This window comes from Anser cygnoides, chromosome 12 (genome assembly GCF_040182565.1).
Source record: "Anser cygnoides isolate HZ-2024a breed goose chromosome 12, Taihu_goose_T2T_genome, whole genome shotgun sequence".
Classification (NCBI taxonomy): Eukaryota; Metazoa; Chordata; class Aves; order Anseriformes; family Anatidae; genus Anser; species Anser cygnoides.
The window spans coordinates 191,926-212,913 of NC_089884.1; the positions used below are offsets into that span (position 1 = coordinate 191,926).

Consider the following 20,988-nt stretch of genomic DNA (forward strand, 5'->3'; position numbering starts at 1 on the left):
AGAATGCTCCACACAGTGTGAGTGGTATTGGCTCCAGCGTGCAGGTACTGCAAAGAGAAACACCTTGCCAAGCCTTCCTTTTTGCTTACATCCAGGCAAATGTTGTGTAACTGTTTGCGTTATGACTTCAGGTACTCGTGCTGTTGCATGGTTTGTTGAGGCAACTGCCCCCTGGACGGCCTTGAAGCCATGAGGGCAGTGACCAGCCAATGGGAACGGGGTGGAAAGAGGCATGGTGGCCCTGCGGGGCAAGGGGAAACCTTGAGCTTGCAGTGAGTGGGGTGGGCAGCACCAGCCACCTCACTTTCTTACAGCACAGGCAGGCCAACACCTCTCATGACTGAATTTGAGCCCCAGTGATGGAGGCCTGCCACCTGCCAATGGATCTGCTCCAGTGACAGTTGCTCTTCTCCTTAGGAAGTGGTGGAGGCAGTGTGTGGGGGGTAGGGGGTGGGGGGAAGCATTTCTTTTTTTCTTTTTTTTTTTGATGTGTGTGTACATGCCTAAATCACATCTCTTTTACTTCAAATTAAGAACATTGCTTCCTGAACATGCCAACAGCAAATAGGGAGACCAAAATACTCCCCTTCTCTTGACAGATTTTTTTACAAGGTTGCAAGTTAAGATGCCTCCCTATTAACAAGCTTGAAAGTTGTTAATAGACACCTGTTCAGGCAAATGAAAAGACTGTTCCATCTTTTTTTCATAGGTTATCTTTCTAGAGCTTTCTTTTGCTCTAGAAAAGAGCAAGGGGGAGGGGGTAGAAGAATTTCTTCACATGTCCTACATGTGACATTTCTGTTTATACACCCCAGTGATGTTAGTTTTTTTCGCAACAGGATGACATTGTGGACTTGAGTTCAGTTTGTGAGTCACAAACACCTCCCGTTCTTTTCTGCAGCACTGCTGCATCGTCATCGTGCTGAGCTCATTGTTCCTGTGACTGTTTATTTATGTGGGACAGTTGATAAACCTGTTTGTGGTGTTCAGCAGTGATTGTGCTGCAGGTCCCACCTGCCTCACACTGGAGAAATACGAGGCAGCTCACAACTCACCCCTTCTGCTTCACCCTCCAAGTTCCCAGGGAGAGCACTGAACCAGGTCAGAGCTCTTCATCCATGGCGAGCCAGGCCAGGCCCTTCCCGCCCCTTAGTGCAGCAATGACATCAGGGTCAGCCAGAAACAGAATTGGAAAAAAAAGGAAGGGGGGATGGGGGGAGGAAAGAGGGGGCAGGGTTAGGGAGAAGGAGAGAGAGGGAGGCCAAAGAAGAGCTAAACATTAATACAGGTGCCCTGAGCTTCCTGTAGCTCTCTTCTGTTGATGGCTACTTGCTGCAGTGAAAATAGGAATCCAAAAGATGATGCTGACCAGGCTCAGCTGGTTTACCAGCTGGTTTACCAGCTGTGATAATTTGAGCATGATGCAAAGCATTTTGGTAACAATTCTCAATATAGCAAAATAAATGGAATAAGACTGACTCAGTTTTGCAATGCCCTGAAGTTTGTACCTCACTTGCTGGCAGCAAACACTCTAGTAAAACACTGATGCACCACCGAATCAACAGTATTTCCCAGCTCTGTCTTTCTTGGAACAAGTAATTCCAGCACATCGCAAAATCTAAAGAAAATTTTGGCTCAGGTTGCTGGATGAACAGCACAACACGCTGCATAAGAAACAATTATTCCATTCCTTCTTATTATTCATAACTTGGTTGTTCACATCCCTTTCACAGAAGTTAATAGCTCTACTAGGAAAAATGGCATTGCCCATAATCCTAAAATTATACAAAGGGTTGCTAATGACTTTTAAGCTCATCCTATTCACGGCAGCAAGGAGGTCTTAGTTCTAATACATGAACATGAGTGATGAAACATGATCACACCAAAAGGCATGTGGCATGTGCAACAGTCTTGATGAGCATCTGCAGTCTCCAGAGCTTTTGTCCTAGGCTCTGCAACAGCCCCCCATTTCCTAACTACATCATCCTACAACTCTTTTCCCCCTATCTGAAACGGGGTTGAACAAGAAGTTATTTTGTTTTGCTTCTCTCTTATCCCTAGATTAGGTAACTTTTAAGGCAAGTTTGCAGATATCCTGTCCTTCATGGAGTAGGGTGAAGTGGGGAGTACAGTGTTCTCCTGCAGTGCTGAGTCTGCAGAAGTTTACAGGCTTCTCGCGTTATCAGGCTACAGTCTTGTTGCTGCACATCGCCAGGAAAGGCAAAGGACAAGGCAGACAGTCATTTTTCCATGATTCAAAACACCGATGTACTCAAGTCTTGAATGCTGTGTACAAGTCTGATTACACCAAGGATGTAGGGGAGTAAGGAGCATCCAGAGAAGGGCAGCTAACACCACAGAGCACACGGTGCAGCTGCTGTACCAGGAGAAACTAAAAGGGCTGCGACTTCTGTTTATAAAGGGGACAGAGGGGCAGGACGCAGGCCTGAGGCGGCAGACAGAGCGCAGGACGCTTTCGCCAAAAGCTGCAGTGCAGGAAAAGCGGAAACTTGTGGAAAACTGCCGGGCTCAGTTTCCAAGAGGTACCAGACGGCGCCTTCCGCACGGCGCCTTCCCCACGAAGGGCTGCGGGGACGCCTCGGCGGCACGCGACGGGCGCGGCCGCGGCCGGCAGGTGCCGAGGGGAGCGCCCGGGCCGTGCCCGCAGCGGCTCCGCGGGGGGGCCGGGGCCGCGCGCAGGGTCCCGGGGGCGCCGCGGCGAGCCCCGGACGCGGCGGGCGCCTCCCCCAGGCCGCGGCCCGGCCCCGCGCTCCGCCCTCGGCGCCCGGCGAGGCCGAGGGCAGCGGGGCTGCGCCGGGCCATGGCGGAGCGGAGCGGCGCTCGCGTCCCGCGGGCGGGAGGCAGCGGGGCGGGCGGGCGGTGAGGGGCGGCCGCGAGGGGCCCGCCGGGGGTCGGGGCGGGACGGGGCGGCCGCGAGGGGCCCGGCGGGGAGGGGGCCCGGCGGGGGAGGGGCCGCGGGGCGTGCCGGCGGGGGGGGCCCGGCTCCCCCCTCACGCCTCTGTCTCCCCTCAGCGCCGTGCCCGGAGCGGGGCCGCAGGGACCGCCGGGGAGCTGCGCCGCTGCGCCGGGGCCGCTGGAGTGCCGCCGCTGCCGCTACCTGTGCACGGCCAGGGGTGAGCGGGGCCGGGGGCGCGGCGGGAGCCGCTTCTTGCCCAGCCGGAGCAGCCGGCCCGGCCCGGCCCGGCGAGAGGCTGCTCCCGAGCGCGGGGCCGCCCCCGGCCCGGCCCCACCGCGGTGCCCTTCCGCTTGCAGCCTGCTGCCAGGGGGTGGGAGCGCTGCTCGCCGCGCTGGTCCTGGTCTGCAGCTCCGTGTCCTACGGCTCGACGGGAGGCTACACGGGCGTCGCCAGCCTGGGGGGCATCTACTACTACCAGTACGGCGGGGCGTACAGCGGCTTCAGCGGAGCAGATGGGGAGAAGGCCCAGCAGCTCGACCAGCGTTTCCACCTCCTCAAGCTGCCAATTGCAAGGGCAGCAATGGCCATGGGAGGGTCTTTAATGGTCTTCTCCTGCCTTCTCATTTTGTTTGGTGTCTTACAGCTACCGTGGCATTTTCCAGCATGGCTCCTACTTGAATGCACCCTGGACGCAGTGGTAGCCATTGGCTTGGTGCCTGCTCTGTACTATTTCTTCCATCATCTGCTGGAGGTTTATAATTCATCAGTGTGCAAAGAGAGAGAGCAGCTTTACCAAAGCAAAGGCTATCAGGGCTTTCGGTGCAGCCTACATGGGGCAGAGATTGCTGCTGGCCTCTTAGGCTGCATAGCTGTCATGGCCTACCTGCTTAGTGCTGGCCTGGCTGTCAAGGGGTACAGAACAGTTTGCAAACTGAAACAGAAGCCAGTACAAGTCTATGAGCTTTAGAATTATTCCTCTGCTCTAGTAATGCTCAGGATTTTTGCCAGCCTCCTTACTGAGATGAAACAGCACATTTTTCTTGCTTGTTAACAGTGTATCCTTAATGCTACAACAGAACACGCACAGAAACAGTATAGTTCCAAATATAGCGAAGCCAAGCTATTCAAACTTGGATTTGCATTGTTGAATTATTAGTGGACACATTGTCCTGTGGATTGTCTTCATCTGGCAGCTCTCTTAGTAGAGAATGGGTGTTGCTGACTCTAGCAAGCTGCCTGCTTTACAGGCAGTGCTTCTACCCCCTCTCTCAAGGTGGCTTGTTCTCCTCCAATGAGATCTTGCTACAAGTAGCTGGCAAGACACCATAAATAACAAAACAGGAACAAATGGATTAATGATCAGAACAAGTTAGATAAACATCAGATGCGTATCTGTTTTCTCACCATTGCACATCTGAATGACCATTCTTACCTCTTATATTGGTCAGCCACTGAAATTGGAAGAGAGCCTTCAATTACAGCTTTGATGACACTCCGAGTCCTGCTATCTCAGATGTGCTCCAACAATGTATTTTCTCTTAGTCGTTGTTAAAACCATTTTTTTCTTTAGCACATTTGGTTTTGAATGCTTCAAGGCTATGCAGTCAGGGAGCATACTGAGCTACTCTTCTGGAGAAATCTTTGCTCCCAAATGTAGATCGTTGAAAGAGAGGTTTACTTAACTAGGCTCTAGGTTTCCCTCTCAGTCTCATCTAATACTTTGTGTACTAGGACATTGCTTACGGTAAAATGTTGTACCCAGCACCTTCCTAAAAATAAGATAGCTGATGTTGATAATCTCCCAGCATGTATCAGGTAGCACAGCTGGTATCTGTCACGGACACACAAGATTGAGGGAACTGGACTTGTTTAGCTTGGAGAAGAGAAGACTCTGGGGAGACCGTATTGTGGCCTTCCAGTTCTTGAAGGGAGCATATAAACAGGAGGGCGAACTCCTGTTTACATATGTAGATAGTGATAGGACAAGGGGGAATGGTTTTAAACTAAGACAGGGGAGATTTAGGTTAGAAATTAGGAGAAAGTTTTTCGCTCTGCGGGTGGTGAGGCACTGGAACAGGTTACCCAGAGAGGTTGTGGATGCCCCATCCCTGGAGGCATTCAAGGCCAGGCTGGATGCAGCTCTGGGCAGCCTGCTCTAGTGGTTGGCAACCCTGCCCAGAGCAGGGGGGTTGAAACTAGATGATCTTTAAGGTCCTTTTCAACCCAGGGCATTTTACGACTCTATGACTTCTGCTGGTGAACAGCTTTCCATAGCTGAGACTTTTACAAAGGACCTGTAACTGTCCACTGAGAACAGAGCTCTTAAAGCGAGCAATGAGGCTGGTGGTTGTGGCAGCTAATTATTGCTTCATATAGGACTTTTGGCACTAACAGGGCAGTTTGAACATGGCATTTATACTGCCATCAGAGAATCCTGAAATAAACTTACAGAATGGTGAATACTCAGCCTAATTTGTGACACAATGTCTTCTTTTCAAACTCTCTTGGTGAGGGCACCCTTTTGTACGGAATGATCTTTTATAAAAGCAAAACTGTTATGTACAAGTTGACTCCCTGAGTTGGGCTAATCAGGGAAAAGCTTTAAGAGCTCAGACTGGTGGTTTAAGACGTATTGTTTTCAAAACATTCTTAATGTGCAAGCTGGGAAAATGAGATTCTGATCTTGTATTATTTATAAGCATATAAAGGTGAAATGTACTCTTAAAAAATTGTTGTTGTTTGGTTGTGTTTTTATATATTTAACAGGGAAAAGAAAACTAGCACCAGATTCAGATAATCATGCCTCAGAATGAGATGTCATTTCAGAGCAGTGCCCACAATGTACATTATTTATATGAAGCTGGAACCACCACTGGTCTCACAGACCAACTCTGCCCATATAGGAAAAACAAAAATTAAGAGTCCACACTACACCGGAATTGTGTGCTTTGTCATGGATGTATCACCAGGTTAACTGGCACTAAATCCTCACAGCTTCTGAAACTATGGAACACTGCTGGAACCAGAGATACAAAAGTAAAACATTCTAAATGGTAACATTCCAGGTACTTTTGGGTTTCTTTGATTTTTCCTTTCTTTTAGTAGCCAGATGCATTGAGTGTTTCAATGCAAGGATTTATGTGGACAGTCCACTGTGGTCCTACTTCTTCTATTTTTCTTGCTTGCTGCAGTTACTTTTAAAGAGCTGTACAGTACTATTTACAGCAAGTTCACAGGCAGGATTCCTCTGGTAGGTTACAGAGGGCTGCCTAATATTTGGTATTATGAATTCCACCCTCACAGTGTTCTGCAAGTAGCTTTTATATGGAAGGCTGATGAGTGGAAGCAGCACATAGCTCAGCAAAGGGGACCCTACAGCATGACCGTGGCTAGCCACAACTATGTTTGACTGGGACATCGCACATATTCCCTCCAGTGCAGTAACAGAATCAAAATATATAATTAGACAAAAGTAAAAATCTTTATTGCTAAATCAGCTGAAACGTTGATGCAAAAATATTCTTCCTTCCTGAACTGCTCTATACATCTGAGTAAAGAATCAATGGAATAGTGTTTTCCAGCAATGTTATTTGCCTCTCCAAAGCAATACACACACAGGCCCCCGTGCTGAAGGTGCATTCATTGAACAATCTACTCCCCTGTACAATAAAAGAGGAATAATTACAGCTGCATGCCAGAGTGGGATACATAAAATATTTTCCTTATTAAAACAAAAAGCATGAAAAAGATTACTTTATAGGCAGTGTGCTGCAAACATTTTTTAACGTGCTGAGTCATGAGTGAAGTTTAAAAAAATGGAATAAATGGGGGAAAAATACACTTGAGTCTTCAGGCTACAAGGGAAGAGCAGACAATGGCTGCACAAAAACTGAAGAGGTGAACCTACTGCCTGTAAAAAGGCCCTTTGGCAAGTGAGGTGAAAGCCATCACCATTCAGGAACGTAGAAACTTCCTGAAGTCCCAGGGCTTTAGCTGTGGCTTAACATCCTGTATACTCGAAGAATTTCAGGCCTCAAAGCAGCCTTTCCCTGAGTCAGGGACATACCTGCTCCTTCTTGGAACAAGGATTTTACCCTCATCCATCCAGTTGAGGATTTTGATCAGATTCCAACAATCTGTGGTGCTGCTTCTGCCAGGCCTGATTCAGGTGCTGGGAGCAACTTTGAGGCTATCCCTCACCCTTAATACTCAAATTCTGACCAGGTGCCACTGAATATAACCTTTATTGGTTCCTTTTGCTGAAGTCTTTCTGGACAGGACAGGGCAGACAGGTCAGTGTCTTCGATGCAACTGTTCTCATTGAGCATGCTTGCCAATAGGGCCAGAATTATTGAAAAGAGATACACACTAACTCACCAGTCTAACTTGGCTATTTGGCTATGACCACCTGGAACATCGTAGGTCTGGCACTGGTCAGTAGGGACAAGAGAACCTGATGACCCTAAGTTAAGAACCTCTACTGGTAAGCCTGTAAAGAACGAGATGTTCTTAGTGATGTGGCTCAGTGGAGATGATGCCATCTCCAAGAGCCAAATATGAAGTTCAAGGAAGAGACCTGGGAAAACACTATCTATCCTCAGCTATGAGTTCTTCACTAGACTTTTCCCACTTGTGTGTTCCACCTACAGCAGTGCTCCTCTGAAGCCTGAAATATAAGTCGATGTTATAAAGATGAAGATGACAAAGGAGAAGTCTCTAGAGAGGCTGGACAACAAACGGGGTTAAGCGCTAGGGATTCAGACTGGCAAGGATACACTGGATTTTCTACAACAGTGCAAGAGAGAGTCCTGATTTGCATTAACATCTACCACTCTCTTAAATGCAAGGTTTGTCACAGTCTTATTCAGAAAGAAGAGTGTATTTCTGCATCAATCCCACACTGAACAGAGACTGCTTTGCAGCCTACTCAGCTATCAGACACTTTTGGCCTGAGCACAGGTATTTGGTGACATTATCGCCAGTGAAGGAATTAGAAAGTTACTGTCAAATATACTGGGATGAACCTTTTCTGTATACTTGAAATGAAGAGAACCTGAAAGAGATTTGGGTTTGTCTGCTATTTCTATGCCCGAAGGATTCAAAACGTTGTTTCTACAATTCTAAGGGCAAGCATTTCTCTCAAAGTGAGGCAGACATTTAAACAGAGTCAAAACTCAGGTGAGTTTAAACTTTGGAAAAAAGTGGGGTTGTTTCATGATTACATTGTAACTAGCACAAGGTATAACCTAAGAAGTTGCTCTCATGCATGGTAAAAACACTTTTTTTTTCCCCTTAGTGAGAAGAAATTCAAGGAGCTCTGAAATCTAAGTAAAACTCCATTAGATTTTGTCAAAAGATCTCTACTGTCAGAATCCCACAAGTTGTCTGCACAGTATTTCCTTCCAATCAAGGCCTGAAATTGATAAAAAATATACAACTCAAGCCCCTCAGAGCTCCTGAGAAAAAACTTTCACATTTTTTTCATAGATATAATTAATAAAGAAGAAAAGGCACTAGCCCACATTATAGTCAGGATTATTGCACCACTGACATGACAGGGGAAGCTGCTGTCCAGCTCTCTGCCAGCTAGGGAAGACAGATTTGCACACAATGGGGGCTGTGGTCTTTTCACAGCACTTACATGAGATGACGACATAAGCAGCCAACTTACGCCCTGCACCAAAAATCTTAATGGAACCACCATGCATCCGCCAACTGTAGACTGGGCAGTTCACCATTAGTGGGACTGTTTTATCTCTTCCCCACTGCTGACAAAGATGTTTTTAAGGTGAAAATTTTTTCCTTTTCCATTGAAAACTAAGCAGAAACAAAGATGCTTTCACCTTGTTTGCGGCCAAATTGGGCACGTACCACATAACAGAGGTTGCTCTGGATTTGGACTGACTCCTGCTTTTACATGCAAGCAAAGATGCTGTGGCTGATAATAAAGACAGTGCAGTTTATGTTGGTGGGAAAGAACATTGAATGCTTCCCCAGCATACGGAGACCAGCCCAACTGCTTGCTAGGCTAAGAGCAACACGCCACTGCTTCCACCTTGGCTTCCTCTTAGACTGAGTACCTCACTAAAACAAGCAGGAGTTCATGGTTTCATGATGTGTCTTCTGGATATAGGAAGCCTCTACTGTGAAGCATCTGTGATGGAAGTAGACAAGTTGCTGAGCTGTGTCTGTGCTCTGCAGCTAGCACTAGCTCTACATGTTACCTCAATCAGTAAGTCCAGAGCTGATCTTTTTTATGCCCCATGTAAAATGCATCAGTAGACAACCACTTATCACCCAGCTGTGTATTTTTTCATTCTGCATAGGCTGATCCCATTATAATCCTCACTCTACCTGCACTGGTGCTCATCAGAACACCAGTACCCTGAGTCCTCTAGTGCCCTAACAAATACCCACTGGGAAAAGTCTCCCCCATCTGCTGTGGACAGGGATACTGGAGTGCTCTCTCCCCTGGCCCTAAGTAGTAAAGTGCTGGGCTGAAGGGGAACAGAACAACTTAAGTGCAATCAATAAAAGTGCTTGCAATTCGTGTAGGAAATCATTCTTGGGTCAGCTTCATTGCAACTGGCTGTATTCTTTCAAGGAACAATGAAGTCAGGTGCTGCCAGGAGGACCTATGTCAGAAATATTCACAGGACTCCAAACACTGCATACTGCCCCCTCAGCAGCTAACCCCCCTGCCTCCCCTCCCCCCCTCCCCCCAGCATATTCCAGCTCCTTTCCAGCAGAGCTGGCAGAACCTCAGGGTTCAAGGAGCAAGAGGCAGGCGCTGGAACACCTGCCGTCTTACTAGTGTTTGCACAATTTCTGGACAGTCCCCAGCACAGAGCTCAACTGCTGATCTGAACACTCACAGAACAACAGACTACAGCAAAAAGTGGACAGCCCAAACCTTAGCACTACCAATTCTTCCTCCATTCCATTAAGGAAGCAGCAGATGCCTGTACTCTTTGCAGATCCCAGCTCTCTTTGAAGAGAGAGACAGCCCTTATGGGACAAAGCTTCCTGGGACAAACAACATGGGAGCAGTACTTGTAGGACTACAAAGCTGTGTCAAACTCCTCTGGCAGAACCACTGCAGATTCCTCTTTCTGCTCCTGATCTGCTCCATTCTCCTGGTGTCGCTTCATTTGTTCCTTCACTTCCTCCTCCAGATCAGGTGGCACCACAAATTGATCCTCTGGCTCCATCTGGGATGGAGCAGCAAAATAGCCTGTCTTCTTCTTGGGTGCCTCTGTGGCTACTTCGATGAGGTTAAGACTCTCTTCCAAAGGCACTATGGAGCCATTGGAAAGCTTCTTTCCATAGAGACAGCATGTGGAAGGAGATTTCTGCAGTTCGCACTTTTCCTTGATCCCTCCCTGTGCAGTGCCACTGTTTACACTGTTCTGTCTCTGAATGATGAGGACAAGCCCAGAGTCATCCTCTGGCCCTGGAGCAGAGGCGCTGTACTCTAAGGCAGGAGGCTCAAACTCCAGGCCCTTTCCTTTACAGCAGTGGATGTCCACCTCTACCTCCACTTTACTGCCATTTGTCATCACACCTTCCACAGGCTGTTCATCATCGCTATCCAGGCCATTGTCAGACTGGTTACTAGAGAAGGTGGCACTGGAAGGTTGGCGCTGAAAGATACTTGAGGGGGGCAAAGGATGTAGACTGCAACGTCGCTCTTGTCGTGGTAGCAAGCTGCCATCAAGACCAACAGTGTTGTGCTCATCTGAAGCAGTAGAGCCCACCTCACTGCTAACCTCAGAAGCAGACAGTTCGCTACCGAACTCTGAAGCAATTCCGCTGCTAGATGAAGGTGTTGCTGGTTTGGCGGTGGTGGAACTAAATCCCCCAGGGCCTGGCAGAGTGATGCCATGCATCTCACAGGTGCAGCTGTCCTCACTGATGTTCAGACACACCACCATCGCACCTACATTGTCCTGGCAACCATAGCTTTGGGCTAAAGTGCAGAGTTTCTTTGCAGCAGCTAGTGGGTCATGTAGATGGCGCACAGCTGAGACAGCCTCTGTGTAAGAAAGGTGTTCCCAGAGAGCTTTGTTCCCTAGAATTAGCAGCTCATCTTGTACAGTCAGTGGAATGGAGCTGACATGTGGCTTGGGCAGGATCCAAGGATGCAAGTATGTGCAGCCTAGCATCCGAGTACAGCAAGTCACACCATTGACCTTATTGTCCTGCAGACAAGAGAAACAAAACAGTAACATTAGATCCACTATTAGATCATTCGGAGAATCTTTCCCCTGCCCATAAACTGTTCAGAGCATTGAGAAATACTAGTATACAGGTACAGCCAGTTATAGTACAGAAGAAAGGGATTAAAGGGATTTAGGTCCAGGAACCACAGCCAAGACTTTCCTGCTGTTTTTAAATTAATTTCAGTGTTCTTAATTTCTGTTGTTAGATGTTGCTGCTGCTGCTGATTATTAAAAACCGTCAGAGAACACATGCAGGGAAATTTCCTCAGACAATAATTTCACTTGCATTTTTCAGAATCAGACAGTTTTTAAATCATTTAATATGCTACACTCATTCCAGTTATTGTTAGTCAGAATGCTAAGGAATATAGCATCTCACAGAACTGTAACACATTAGCAGGGATAACACTTTCATCAGACAACTCCATAAACGTGTTTTTTTTTTTTTTTTTTTTTTAAAGATCCACTGTTCATAAAGCTAATATGACTGGCACTGATTTCTCAGTTCTTTTTTGACTACATATTTTCCAGTTCTTTGGAACTTCCCTGTTTTTTCCAGGTTTTTAGAAAGTTAATATTTAGAGAATTTTTCCAAAATCATTTTAATACTTTTGTATAAAAATACAAATAATAAACACAAAAATACACTTCTGCCTTTTTTGTGTAAAATTTCCACCTGTTCCTACTTGATATCTACATTCAGTATATCTCAATAGCCACTTAGTCTGTACCTTCACTGAATAAAACATGGAATAAATCCGAAGAGAGGTACTTGAGTCATGGTTTCCAAGAAACACAAGATGGACTAGATTATTTTGTGAATTTTGAGACAACATGATCTCCCAGGCCGCCCTGCTCTGGTCCTCCGTGGCTCTTCTCCACACTCACCCAAGTCATAAACAGTGTTATATACCACTCTCTCCACATCTCAATTTAGCTCCACATCTATTTTCTTTCTTCCACCTCTCCCCAACTCATTCTTGGCATTCTGTACCTGTAATTCTCAGGCCATGATGGGTATTTAAGGAATATGTCATTCTGAACAGCTAATTATCAATAGAAACAGGGCAGGAAGCAACAGATAAGTCATGTGAGTATCTTCATGCAACCCTCTCCCCTGCAGCATTGTGCAGGCAGTAGAGCTCAGAATGGTGTGTACTTGAACCAAGCTTTTACTGGCAGGTGAAAGCTGAAGTCTAAACCAACCTCTGTTATAATGGCTTTTTGCTCTTTGATTCTCTTAGCATCTTCTGAACACTGCTCGAGGCTGAAGACTTTGGAGAGGAGCAGAGGTTTTCCACTTCGGCAAAGAATGGCTTGGCATGTCCCAACATTGGCCACCGTCAGAGAAAAGTTGCTGGCTGGATCAGACAAATCATGACGAATATAGCAAAGGACAGCAGAGGAACCCAGCTTCTGTCCAGCCATGCCCAGCTTCCTGTTGGAGGAGAAGGTGTAGGAAGGCTCCAGACTCCATGACAGGCATTCTGGAGTGTGGCCTCACCCCACCTAGCACATTAACTGATGCACCTATGCAGGTCCCACCAGGACCAGCTTGCTCACTGTCCTACCTGTGGGAGACCAAGAAGGTGTTGGACATGAACATCGTGTCCGACTGCTGTACCTCCTCCAGGAGCACATCAGCCATGGTGCACTGCAGTAGACGTGGCAGCTCCTCATTCTTATCACCATCAAACATGCCATACACAGCCTCCACTCCTTCTGCAAAGCTTCCCATTGCCAGCGTTGACACACATAACCTGTTAGAAAAACATACGGGCAAAGTTAATCTGCCTTGAAGGATTGCATGGTCCCCAAAACCACAGCCATCAGGTACCTTGTCGTGAGCACTGTTCTCACAGGGCAGCAAAGCCACTGACCCTACATCCACTGCCCCATGAGATGTACAGCTGCTGCTTATTATTGACACTCCCAAACCCTCCTTGAACATGCTGAGGAGAGGACAAGGGGCAGAGTTTGCAAGAGAAAGCAAAAGCACCTCTGCTAGAGTGGGAAACAAAGCCTAAAGGTCCCAGAATAAGCATGACAAACAAGGAAAAGGACAGCACTGAGGCTTGAGTTAGCAAGAATGAGCAAGAGATTGAGAGACAGAGAGACGGATGAGTTGTTCAGCAGAACATGTCTGCATGGGTGCTTAGCAATGCACTCCACTTAGCACCCCGAGGAGACAAAGTGTCAGGGTTCAGCAGACCACAATACTTACTTATTTCTTTGGCCAGCCATCTCAGCTATTCCATGACTCCAGAAGGTGGAAGTGAGTGCTGAGTCAGTTGTGAGGGAGGGCTTAGCATCAATCTTCAGAGTGGTAATGTGACTATGGAGAGAGAAGAAAAATCACTTCTAGATGCCATGCTGAACAGCTTGTGGCCAAAGGACCACATACAGTCTAGAATTTTAGACAGCAGCCTGTTGAAAGAACTGCACCAAGAAGAGGTGCTTGGCCTTCTGGAGATGTCTGACTACTTATGCCGGATACAGGTGGGAGAACCTCATACCACTTGAAAAATTATTTGATTGTTCTGACAGTTTGAACCCAGCCCTTTCCCTTACTACAGGATAGAAAGCTTCAGCTGCCTAAGCAGGGAACATTATACCATTATGCAGTACTATGATACATACATTACTATTCCATTTCCTCTCCTGGGAAGGGTTACCCTTCCCTGTGCCTGTCACTAGTGGCTTAGCATCTCCATGACTCACCTGAAGATGTCCAGTGTCTGGTGTTCTAGGACCAGGTTTGTGTTTCCAGTCAGGTCCAACTCTTGCAAGGTAGCTGGCAGTGCCTCAGGAATAAGGATTTCAGTTAACTCATTGCAACTCAAGTCCACAATCTGCAGTATCAAAAAAAAAAAAAGCACAATGACAAAGAAAATATTCTGTTCTCTCATGTGATCAGTTACTCCACTGCTCCTTCCTAACATGATATATATTCCTGCTACTGGTTGTATCTCTCAAACAGGTCATGAAAATGGAGCTGACCTATCAGTAGAAGAATGATTTATAATCATCAAATGCTTATAACCTGCAATAGCCAGGACTCTAATACAGAAAAATGGGTCACACTAAAGATAATGTAAGGCCTATACATACAAGTTTACCTAGATAAATAACACATCCTGCTGTCTCAAATGGTACAGAAGAAATACACCAAGACAGAGACAGCGAAGATTAAAGAGGTGAACCATCTTCAGTCAGTTATGAGAGGGAACAGATCTAGAATGTGTATCTTGCTCCCTCTTCACAAGCTAATTGAGCAAAATGCTGGGATCTCCAGTTCCTCTTCTAGCAGCTACTCTTCATTCTCCCACCCAAACTTCTTCTCATTACCTGCTCCATAAGAATACCTGAATACGGGGCAAATGCAGGATCTCTGGAAAGATGCTGATTTCATTTGAGTGTGCAATAAGAGTATGAAGTAGCTTGCAGTTTGACACTGTTGTGGGAATTGTTTTCAGTTTGTTGCCACTCAGATTCAGCTCTTCCAAGTGCTCCAGCTTACTGAGTTTGCTGAAAGGGAAACAAAAGAATACCATATCTTTTAGGCCAAAAGAATACCGTATCTTTTGTCACTTTTTGAACCCACAGATATAGTATCCATAGACAGTGCTCTTTAAAATCTACATTTCTAATTCATTGATTCAAAACCATGTATCCTCCAAGAGTCCAAAGAGATACTGTACTTAAAATTCAGGGTCCCCAGATGCCCGGCTTGGATTTACCCTACAGACAGATCCCTTCACTTGACTTCTACAGCACTAAAGCAGAAGACTGTAAAGTCTTAATTTGAAAACTGTCAGCGAAAAATCTAAGCTGTGTCAGTGTACCTTGTAGGAATAAACAGATTTACAAGACAGTGGTTCCATTGCCTAACCAGTACCAGGGAAAATCATGGCAAAGCTTGCACTGATGCAATCAATATTGCATTAATTGTGCTGACACACAAAAAAAATAATTTCTGTGATAACAGATTTTTATTTTTATTTTTTTAAATGAGACTACAAATTAAACTGACACAGAAGTCTACCAGTATAGCACTAACCCTACACTACACTTCAAAGAGACATTTGATACCCTAAGATTGGATGGCAGAAGATACTGAAAAGTAATAATGAAATAAGAATTCAGTGTTAGTCCTACTATTAGGGCCTTGGCAGGGAGCCACATTTGAATCAATGACAGTCAATCAGTGATTAAAAAGAATATATGCACACATGAAATTAAGCCTAGAAGAATTTGCAGATAAAAAAACATAGTGGAATTTCAGTTTCAACATATAGTAATATGAGCTATTTGGTAACCTAAGATTACCTTAAAAGCACGCGATTTAAATTAGCTAGGTAATGCTATGCACATAGAAACTTCTACAAGTTGCAATAAGAGACGAAATAGTCTTCAGAATCCTCAGGGGACTCAGATGCTGGCAGGCAAAACTATCTTTGCTTATGATTTTTAATAGAGCAGCATCCAAGTTCTGCTGTCTATATAGCCAGAAAAACATCAGAATTTGGAAAAGGTTCAAAGGAACCTTTCCTACATTCTAAGAAATTAAAAAGGCTGAGTATACTTACAATTTTGTAGGAACACATGGGAATCTCTAGCCTCATAAGTTTCTATAGTAAGCATGGATTGATTTCTCACTATTTCAACACCAAATTGTGAGCCTGGTGCATGAATTAACGGATGAAATTATATGACCTCCATTGGGCAAGGGTTCAGACAAGTCTGGTTAGGGGCCTTCTGGCAAGACTGAAAAGTGAAAATATGCAGCACAGCAAGCTGCATGCCAGTAACACTGAAGTTGTGAAGAAATAATGCCCCCATTCCCACACACACATCCACCACAACTAGGAGGATAGGAACCGCTGCAGCCAGCAGCACCGTGTGCCAGATCCCCCTTAACATTATTCCTGTGCACACACGTGGGGATGGCAGGTCTTTGCCATCAAGCCAAAGGGACAACATCTTGCTTTGACAGCAACTGAAGCACAAAGTAAATGCTCACCAGGAGGATGCTGACTGCCCATCTTACCCACCAGCCTTATGTATTTACCTTGCAGGGAACGCCTGTAAGTTGTTGTTTGCCAGATGCAGGATCCGTAGACTTGTGTGTCCCGCCAAGACAGGGATGCATTGGTCTGTGAGGTTGTTATTGGTCAAATAAAGCAGCTGCAGCATGCTCAGACTCTCCTCCCCTGTACATGCAGAGGGCAAGGACTCCAGGCTGTTTGCAGATACATTCAGGTACCTGAGGCTAACCACAGCAAGTGCAAAAAATCAGACTTCATCTAAACCACTCTATTAACAGCAGGAAAAACAGCTATGTAATTGCCTATGCAGACAAAGCAACAACACTATGCAACTCAGACAACACAGCGTAACATCCCTACTCACATTAAGATTTATGAGTCTACAAATGACTTACTAGCTACGTAACATTGCAGATGCACACAGCATTTTACAGTAAACAGTGGGTACTGAAGAGCTGATGGAGAGAGTGGGTAATATTGGCGGAAGCAGACTACATAAACTCTTGCTTAGAGTCTTTTAAGAAGGGTTGACTCATGTCTGAATAGACAAACAGTAAGGGTCACTCTTGCTGTTCTCCCACAACCTGATGTGCTTTCTGTTGTAACATCTGAAAATCTGTATGTCTTGTCTTCTTTGCATCTCAATTCATGCACTACTTTTAAAGACAGAGTTCTCCATGCAGTAACAGGATCTTAGAAACAATTGAAACTGAAGTTAATACATTGGTTGACTGTTGGGTTAGGCAAGTATCTGTTTTCCTATAACTAAACAGTAACATGGACTGATACCCTCACATCAGCTTGCTGATTTCTCTCATGGCCCCTAAATTACCTCCTCATAAAGCACACTCATTATCTCTTACGCAAATGGCAACAAAGCCCATAGCACCTCACAAGGACAGTCACGCAGATACCATTAATGGCCTTCACAGCTTCAAAGGTTAACGCAGTCAGAAGACGCATGTTACTGTCACTCACTTCAGAGCCTTGAAAAAGAGCATCTCAGGGAGTTCAGTCAACAGGTTGTGCTGAAGATCCAGCACCTCCAGTGGAATGTGTTCTACAAGAGGTGGGAGGCTCTGCAGATTATTGTGCCCCACCATCAACTTCCGAAGGCTCAAGCTGCTGAGGATCCTATAAAGACACAATTTACTATGACAGCTTGGTTCACTCCACTTCACATCCACATAATGGGAAAATGGAATATTTAATCAGTTGTAATTTGACAGTACAGCAGAGAAAAATTAAAGTACGCTGATCCATAAAATGCAAACAATGACAAAGCAGAAAAACATGTGTAGCAAGATAATTCAGTCCATTTGTGCTCAGAAGTATATCTGCATTTCCCTCTACACTACTACAGATCTGTAATTTGTGACACAAGTCTATCTGTGTGCACACACCTAACATTCTCTCATGTACACGAAAAAGAGAAAAATCACAAAGGATGGGTTTAAATTCCCGTTTAAACTTGTAGGCAGAAAGAAGTGACAACTTAGACTCAGGGCTTTAAGAGGCTGCTTAGCACTCCTGTAGTGTTTCCAAGGCTGTTGTCATATTTACTTCAATAATCACTACAATTCTGGAAAAGGGCTTCTATCCTCACTAACTGCAAAAAAAATTGTAAAAAAAAAAAAAAAACCAGAAAGGGCACCCGAACACATCTGGACATAGCCTAGAACCACCCTGCCCATTTGGGTGAGGTTTTAACTTGGAATCCTTGGATCCTTATGGACCTCTACAGAATGGCTTAAAAACATTAAATGCTCACAACTGTTTCAGGAAAGACATTTCTCCTAATATCCAACCTAACCTCCCCCGGAGCAACTTGAGGCTGTTACCTCTCATCTTACCACTTGGTGCTTATGAGAAAAGCCCAATCCCCACCTCACTATAGCCTCCTTTAATGTAATTGTAGAGTGTGATAAGGTCTCCCCTGAGCCTCCTTTTCTCCAAGCTAAACACCCCCAGTTCTCTCAGCTGTTCCTCATAAGACTTGTTTTTCTGGACACCTCACCAGCTTCATTGCCCTTCTCTGGACACACTCCAGCACCTCTATGTCTTTCTTGTAGTTAGGGACCCAAAACTTAACATAGTATTTGAGATGTGGCCTCACCAGTGAGGAGTACAGAGCGACAATCACTTCCCTAATCCCGCTGGCCACGCTATTTCTGACACAAGCCAGGATGCTGTTGGCCTTCTTGGCCACTTGAGCACATTGCTGGCTCTCATTCAGCCAGCTATCGCCCAACAGCCCCAAGTCCCTTTCCACCAGGCAGCTTTCCAGCCACTCTTCCCCCAGCCTGTAGCATTGCATGAGGTTGTTGTGCCCCAAGTGCAGGACCTGGCACTTGGCCTTGAACTTCATACAGTTGGCCTTGGCCCATTGGCCCAGCCTATCCAGATCCCTCTGCAGAGCCCTCCTACCCCTGAAGGTCAACACTTGTGCCTAACTTGGTGTCATCTGCAAACTTATCGAGGGTGCACTCAATCCCCTCATCCACATCACTGATGAAGTAGTTTGCCTACCTTGATGGGAGTTCCACAAGGAGGTTGTAGCTCATATCCAAAACTTCCAGTTTCTTTGCTTCACAGGCCCAGTCTGGGACACACTGCAGCTGATTGCTGTGAAAAGGAGAAAAAGCTAGACATGAGCACTCCATATGGAATATGTCCTGTTTGAATATGCCCTGCACAGCACTAGTGACAGCCAAACCAAAAAAAAAAGCAAAAAATGAACAATATCTGAGCTAGTCACAAGGAATTTATCTCATGGCCAACTGCGCAATGCAAACTGAGCTGGTGCATGATTGGTAGAAAATACTGTTGCAAGGCTCTGATGATGAGGGTTTTGTTCGTTGAAAGCACTGACATAGCAGAACTAGTCACCCTATGCTACCTTGCTATTGCGCTTCAACCCAAAACTGAAGCAAAATGTCATCAAATCCTCTGGACATCCTATCTTATGGGTCCAACAATGCTGCTCTTGGGTGGATGTAGGCAATAAAGCCAACAGCGATGATCACCAACATCCAAATGTTTGCACAATAGATTCCCACCATTTGGCCCAGTAAACTGCCACAGGTTCAGTGGTCCCTATTTGGCTTATTTTGCTGATTACAGCCTATAGCTGAAGGACAGCTAATCACCTAGACAGGTCAAACTGCTTCGGAGGGGCTTCTGGTCTGGGACACATTCAGTGTTGGGTTTTCCCGTTCTATCGTGAAGATGGAGTGCCTTTTCTCAATTGCTCTCAACTCTTTCAAAAGCTTAAAAGCTCCAGAAATTTTCTGCAGAAAACAAAGTGTTCAGATACTTGCTTTATATTCTGTACTGTACAGTCACTTACTGGACGAGTTCTAGACATGTCAGTTGACCAGGAACTGGATAAACATTGACAGAAGAAAGACCTGAAGAAGTAAAGCAAATAATTACAACTGCAGAGGGGAAAACAGCAGAGAAGCACACAGACTAGCTAGCAAGTGAGACTCTCAGCCTTACTCTGCAGATACTCAATGTCTCTACTATCCTTCTTAAGAAAGAGTTCACTCTTCATACATCTATCTTATGCACACTACAGCTTCTCACTGTTCCATTCTCCATCTGCCACATGGGGCACATCTGCCATCATGCCACAAGGGAGAACAGTACTTCTACTTGTGGACTCACAAGCAGTTGTTACTGGAATACAAATTCCTTGGACAGCAACTCAGCAGTATAACCTCTCCCTGTTACAAAGTCAACACACATACATCCATAATGTGATCCCTATGATCTGACCTCACAAGACCCATCATGTATGGTCTCACTACTGTAAACATAATTGTAAATATTTCTTTTTGTGGGAGATAGCAAAGGGCTGCTTCTTTTACTCCCAAGGCTTGAAGGAGGAAGGCTGATGAAGAAGGTAAACAGACGTACAGTTGTTGTTGGCATAAAGGGCCCGAAGGGAGAAGCCACTCAGTGTCAACTCTTTCAGCTTATTCCGTTCACAGTGCAGCTGCTCCAGGCTGCCCAATGAGCTGAGATCCAGGTCTGTCAGATGATTGTCTCGTAAATCCATGTAAGTCACTGATTTATTCCCCTCTGGAGTGTCATCTGCTGCTCTCTTCAGGTTGTTCAGCCTAAATATTCAGAAATAAGAGGTACAGAGTCAGAAAATAGGACACTGAACACTGGATGTGAGTAAGAAGAGAGAAAGGAAGAGATCTGGTGAAGGCTAACCCCAAAGTACAGTGAGATATATGAGGAGCAATGGTGGATCTCAGGCAGTGAATATGATGAAAAATGGTTCCTACGTCTGTACTGCTAGATGAAACCATTCTACTAAATTTCGCAGAATTTGAGAGATTCTGAAGACAACGGTCTAGAAATTTGAAGCCAGGCCAACGGACAGTTACTTAGCACTGACAGAGCAAGCTAATACAGAGACCAGATACTAGGCTGCCTTGCCACAGACAGAAAATTCTTTGTCCCTCTCAGAGAGCTCTGCAGCTGGCAGCCTCAAGAATCAGGAATATACCCCTAATATACCTCTAGAGGAAAAAACGAAACAAAACAAAAAAAGAAAAGGCTAGGAGAGATCAAAGCTAAGCTCATGGTAACAGCGTATGAAAAAAAGGAAACAAGAGTACTAAGTCACATTTCTTGTATCCCTGCCCATGGCAAGGGGGTTGGAACTAGATGATCTTTTAAGGTCCCTTCCAACACAAAGCATTCTGTGATTCCACGACTGAGTTGCTTCAGGCATTGTTCAGTTAGCCTAGTTTCTTTAAGTGAATCCTGCACGCCCTCAGAAACA

The 20,988-nt window shown here is 45.6% G+C and overlaps 2 protein-coding genes across 4 annotated transcripts in view; one reads left to right on the forward strand and one right to left on the reverse strand.

Annotated features, from left to right (window-relative positions):
- The first annotated feature begins 2,745 nt into the window (after nt 1-2,745).
- On the forward strand, nt 2,746-5,648 carry MARVELD3 (MARVEL domain containing 3). The gene is made up of 3 exons (XM_067004409.1): nt 2,746-2,880; nt 3,034-3,134; nt 3,274-5,648. The coding sequence occupies exons 1-3, from the start codon at nt 2,822-2,824 to the stop codon at nt 3,882-3,884; spliced, it is 771 nt and encodes a 256-aa protein (XP_066860510.1). The 5' UTR covers nt 2,746-2,821; the 3' UTR covers nt 3,885-5,648.
- Nucleotides 5,649-6,374: 726 nt separating this feature from the next.
- Nucleotides 6,375-20,988, reverse strand: part of PHLPP2 (PH domain and leucine rich repeat protein phosphatase 2) — a 33,317-nt gene continuing 18,703 nt past the window's right edge. For all 3 annotated transcript variants that reach the window (XM_067004392.1, XM_048050468.2, XM_067004393.1), the window contains 11 exons: nt 20,109-20,311; nt 19,537-19,597; nt 18,717-18,812; nt 17,166-17,321; nt 16,211-16,411; nt 14,505-14,667; nt 13,861-13,991; nt 13,364-13,474; nt 12,711-12,899; nt 12,346-12,577; nt 6,375-11,118 (listed from right to left, as the gene is read on the reverse strand). In XM_067004392.1, the coding sequence (XP_066860493.1) occupies nt 9,979-11,118; nt 12,346-12,577; nt 12,711-12,899; nt 13,364-13,474; nt 13,861-13,991; nt 14,505-14,667; nt 16,211-16,411; nt 17,166-17,321; nt 18,717-18,812; nt 19,537-19,597; nt 20,109-20,311 (2,683 nt within the window). In that variant the 3' untranslated portion in view covers nt 6,375-9,978. The remainder of the gene's footprint in view (nt 11,119-12,345; nt 12,578-12,710; nt 12,900-13,363; nt 13,475-13,860; nt 13,992-14,504; nt 14,668-16,210; nt 16,412-17,165; nt 17,322-18,716; nt 18,813-19,536; nt 19,598-20,108; nt 20,312-20,988) is intronic.

Bases quoted from the DNA above. Each gene is read 5' to 3' on its own strand.
- MARVELD3 (XM_067004409.1), top strand. From the start codon at position 2,822: ATGGCGGAGCGGAGCGGCGCTCGCGTCCCGCGGGCGGGAGGCAGCGGG. The intron at 2,881-3,033 runs GTGAGGGGCGGC...GTCTCCCCTCAG, and splicing joins GGCAGCGGGGCGGGCGGGCG to CGCCGTGCCCGGAGCGGGGC. The intron at 3,135-3,273 runs GTGAGCGGGGCC...TTCCGCTTGCAG, and splicing joins CTACCTGTGCACGGCCAGGG to CCTGCTGCCAGGGGGTGGGA.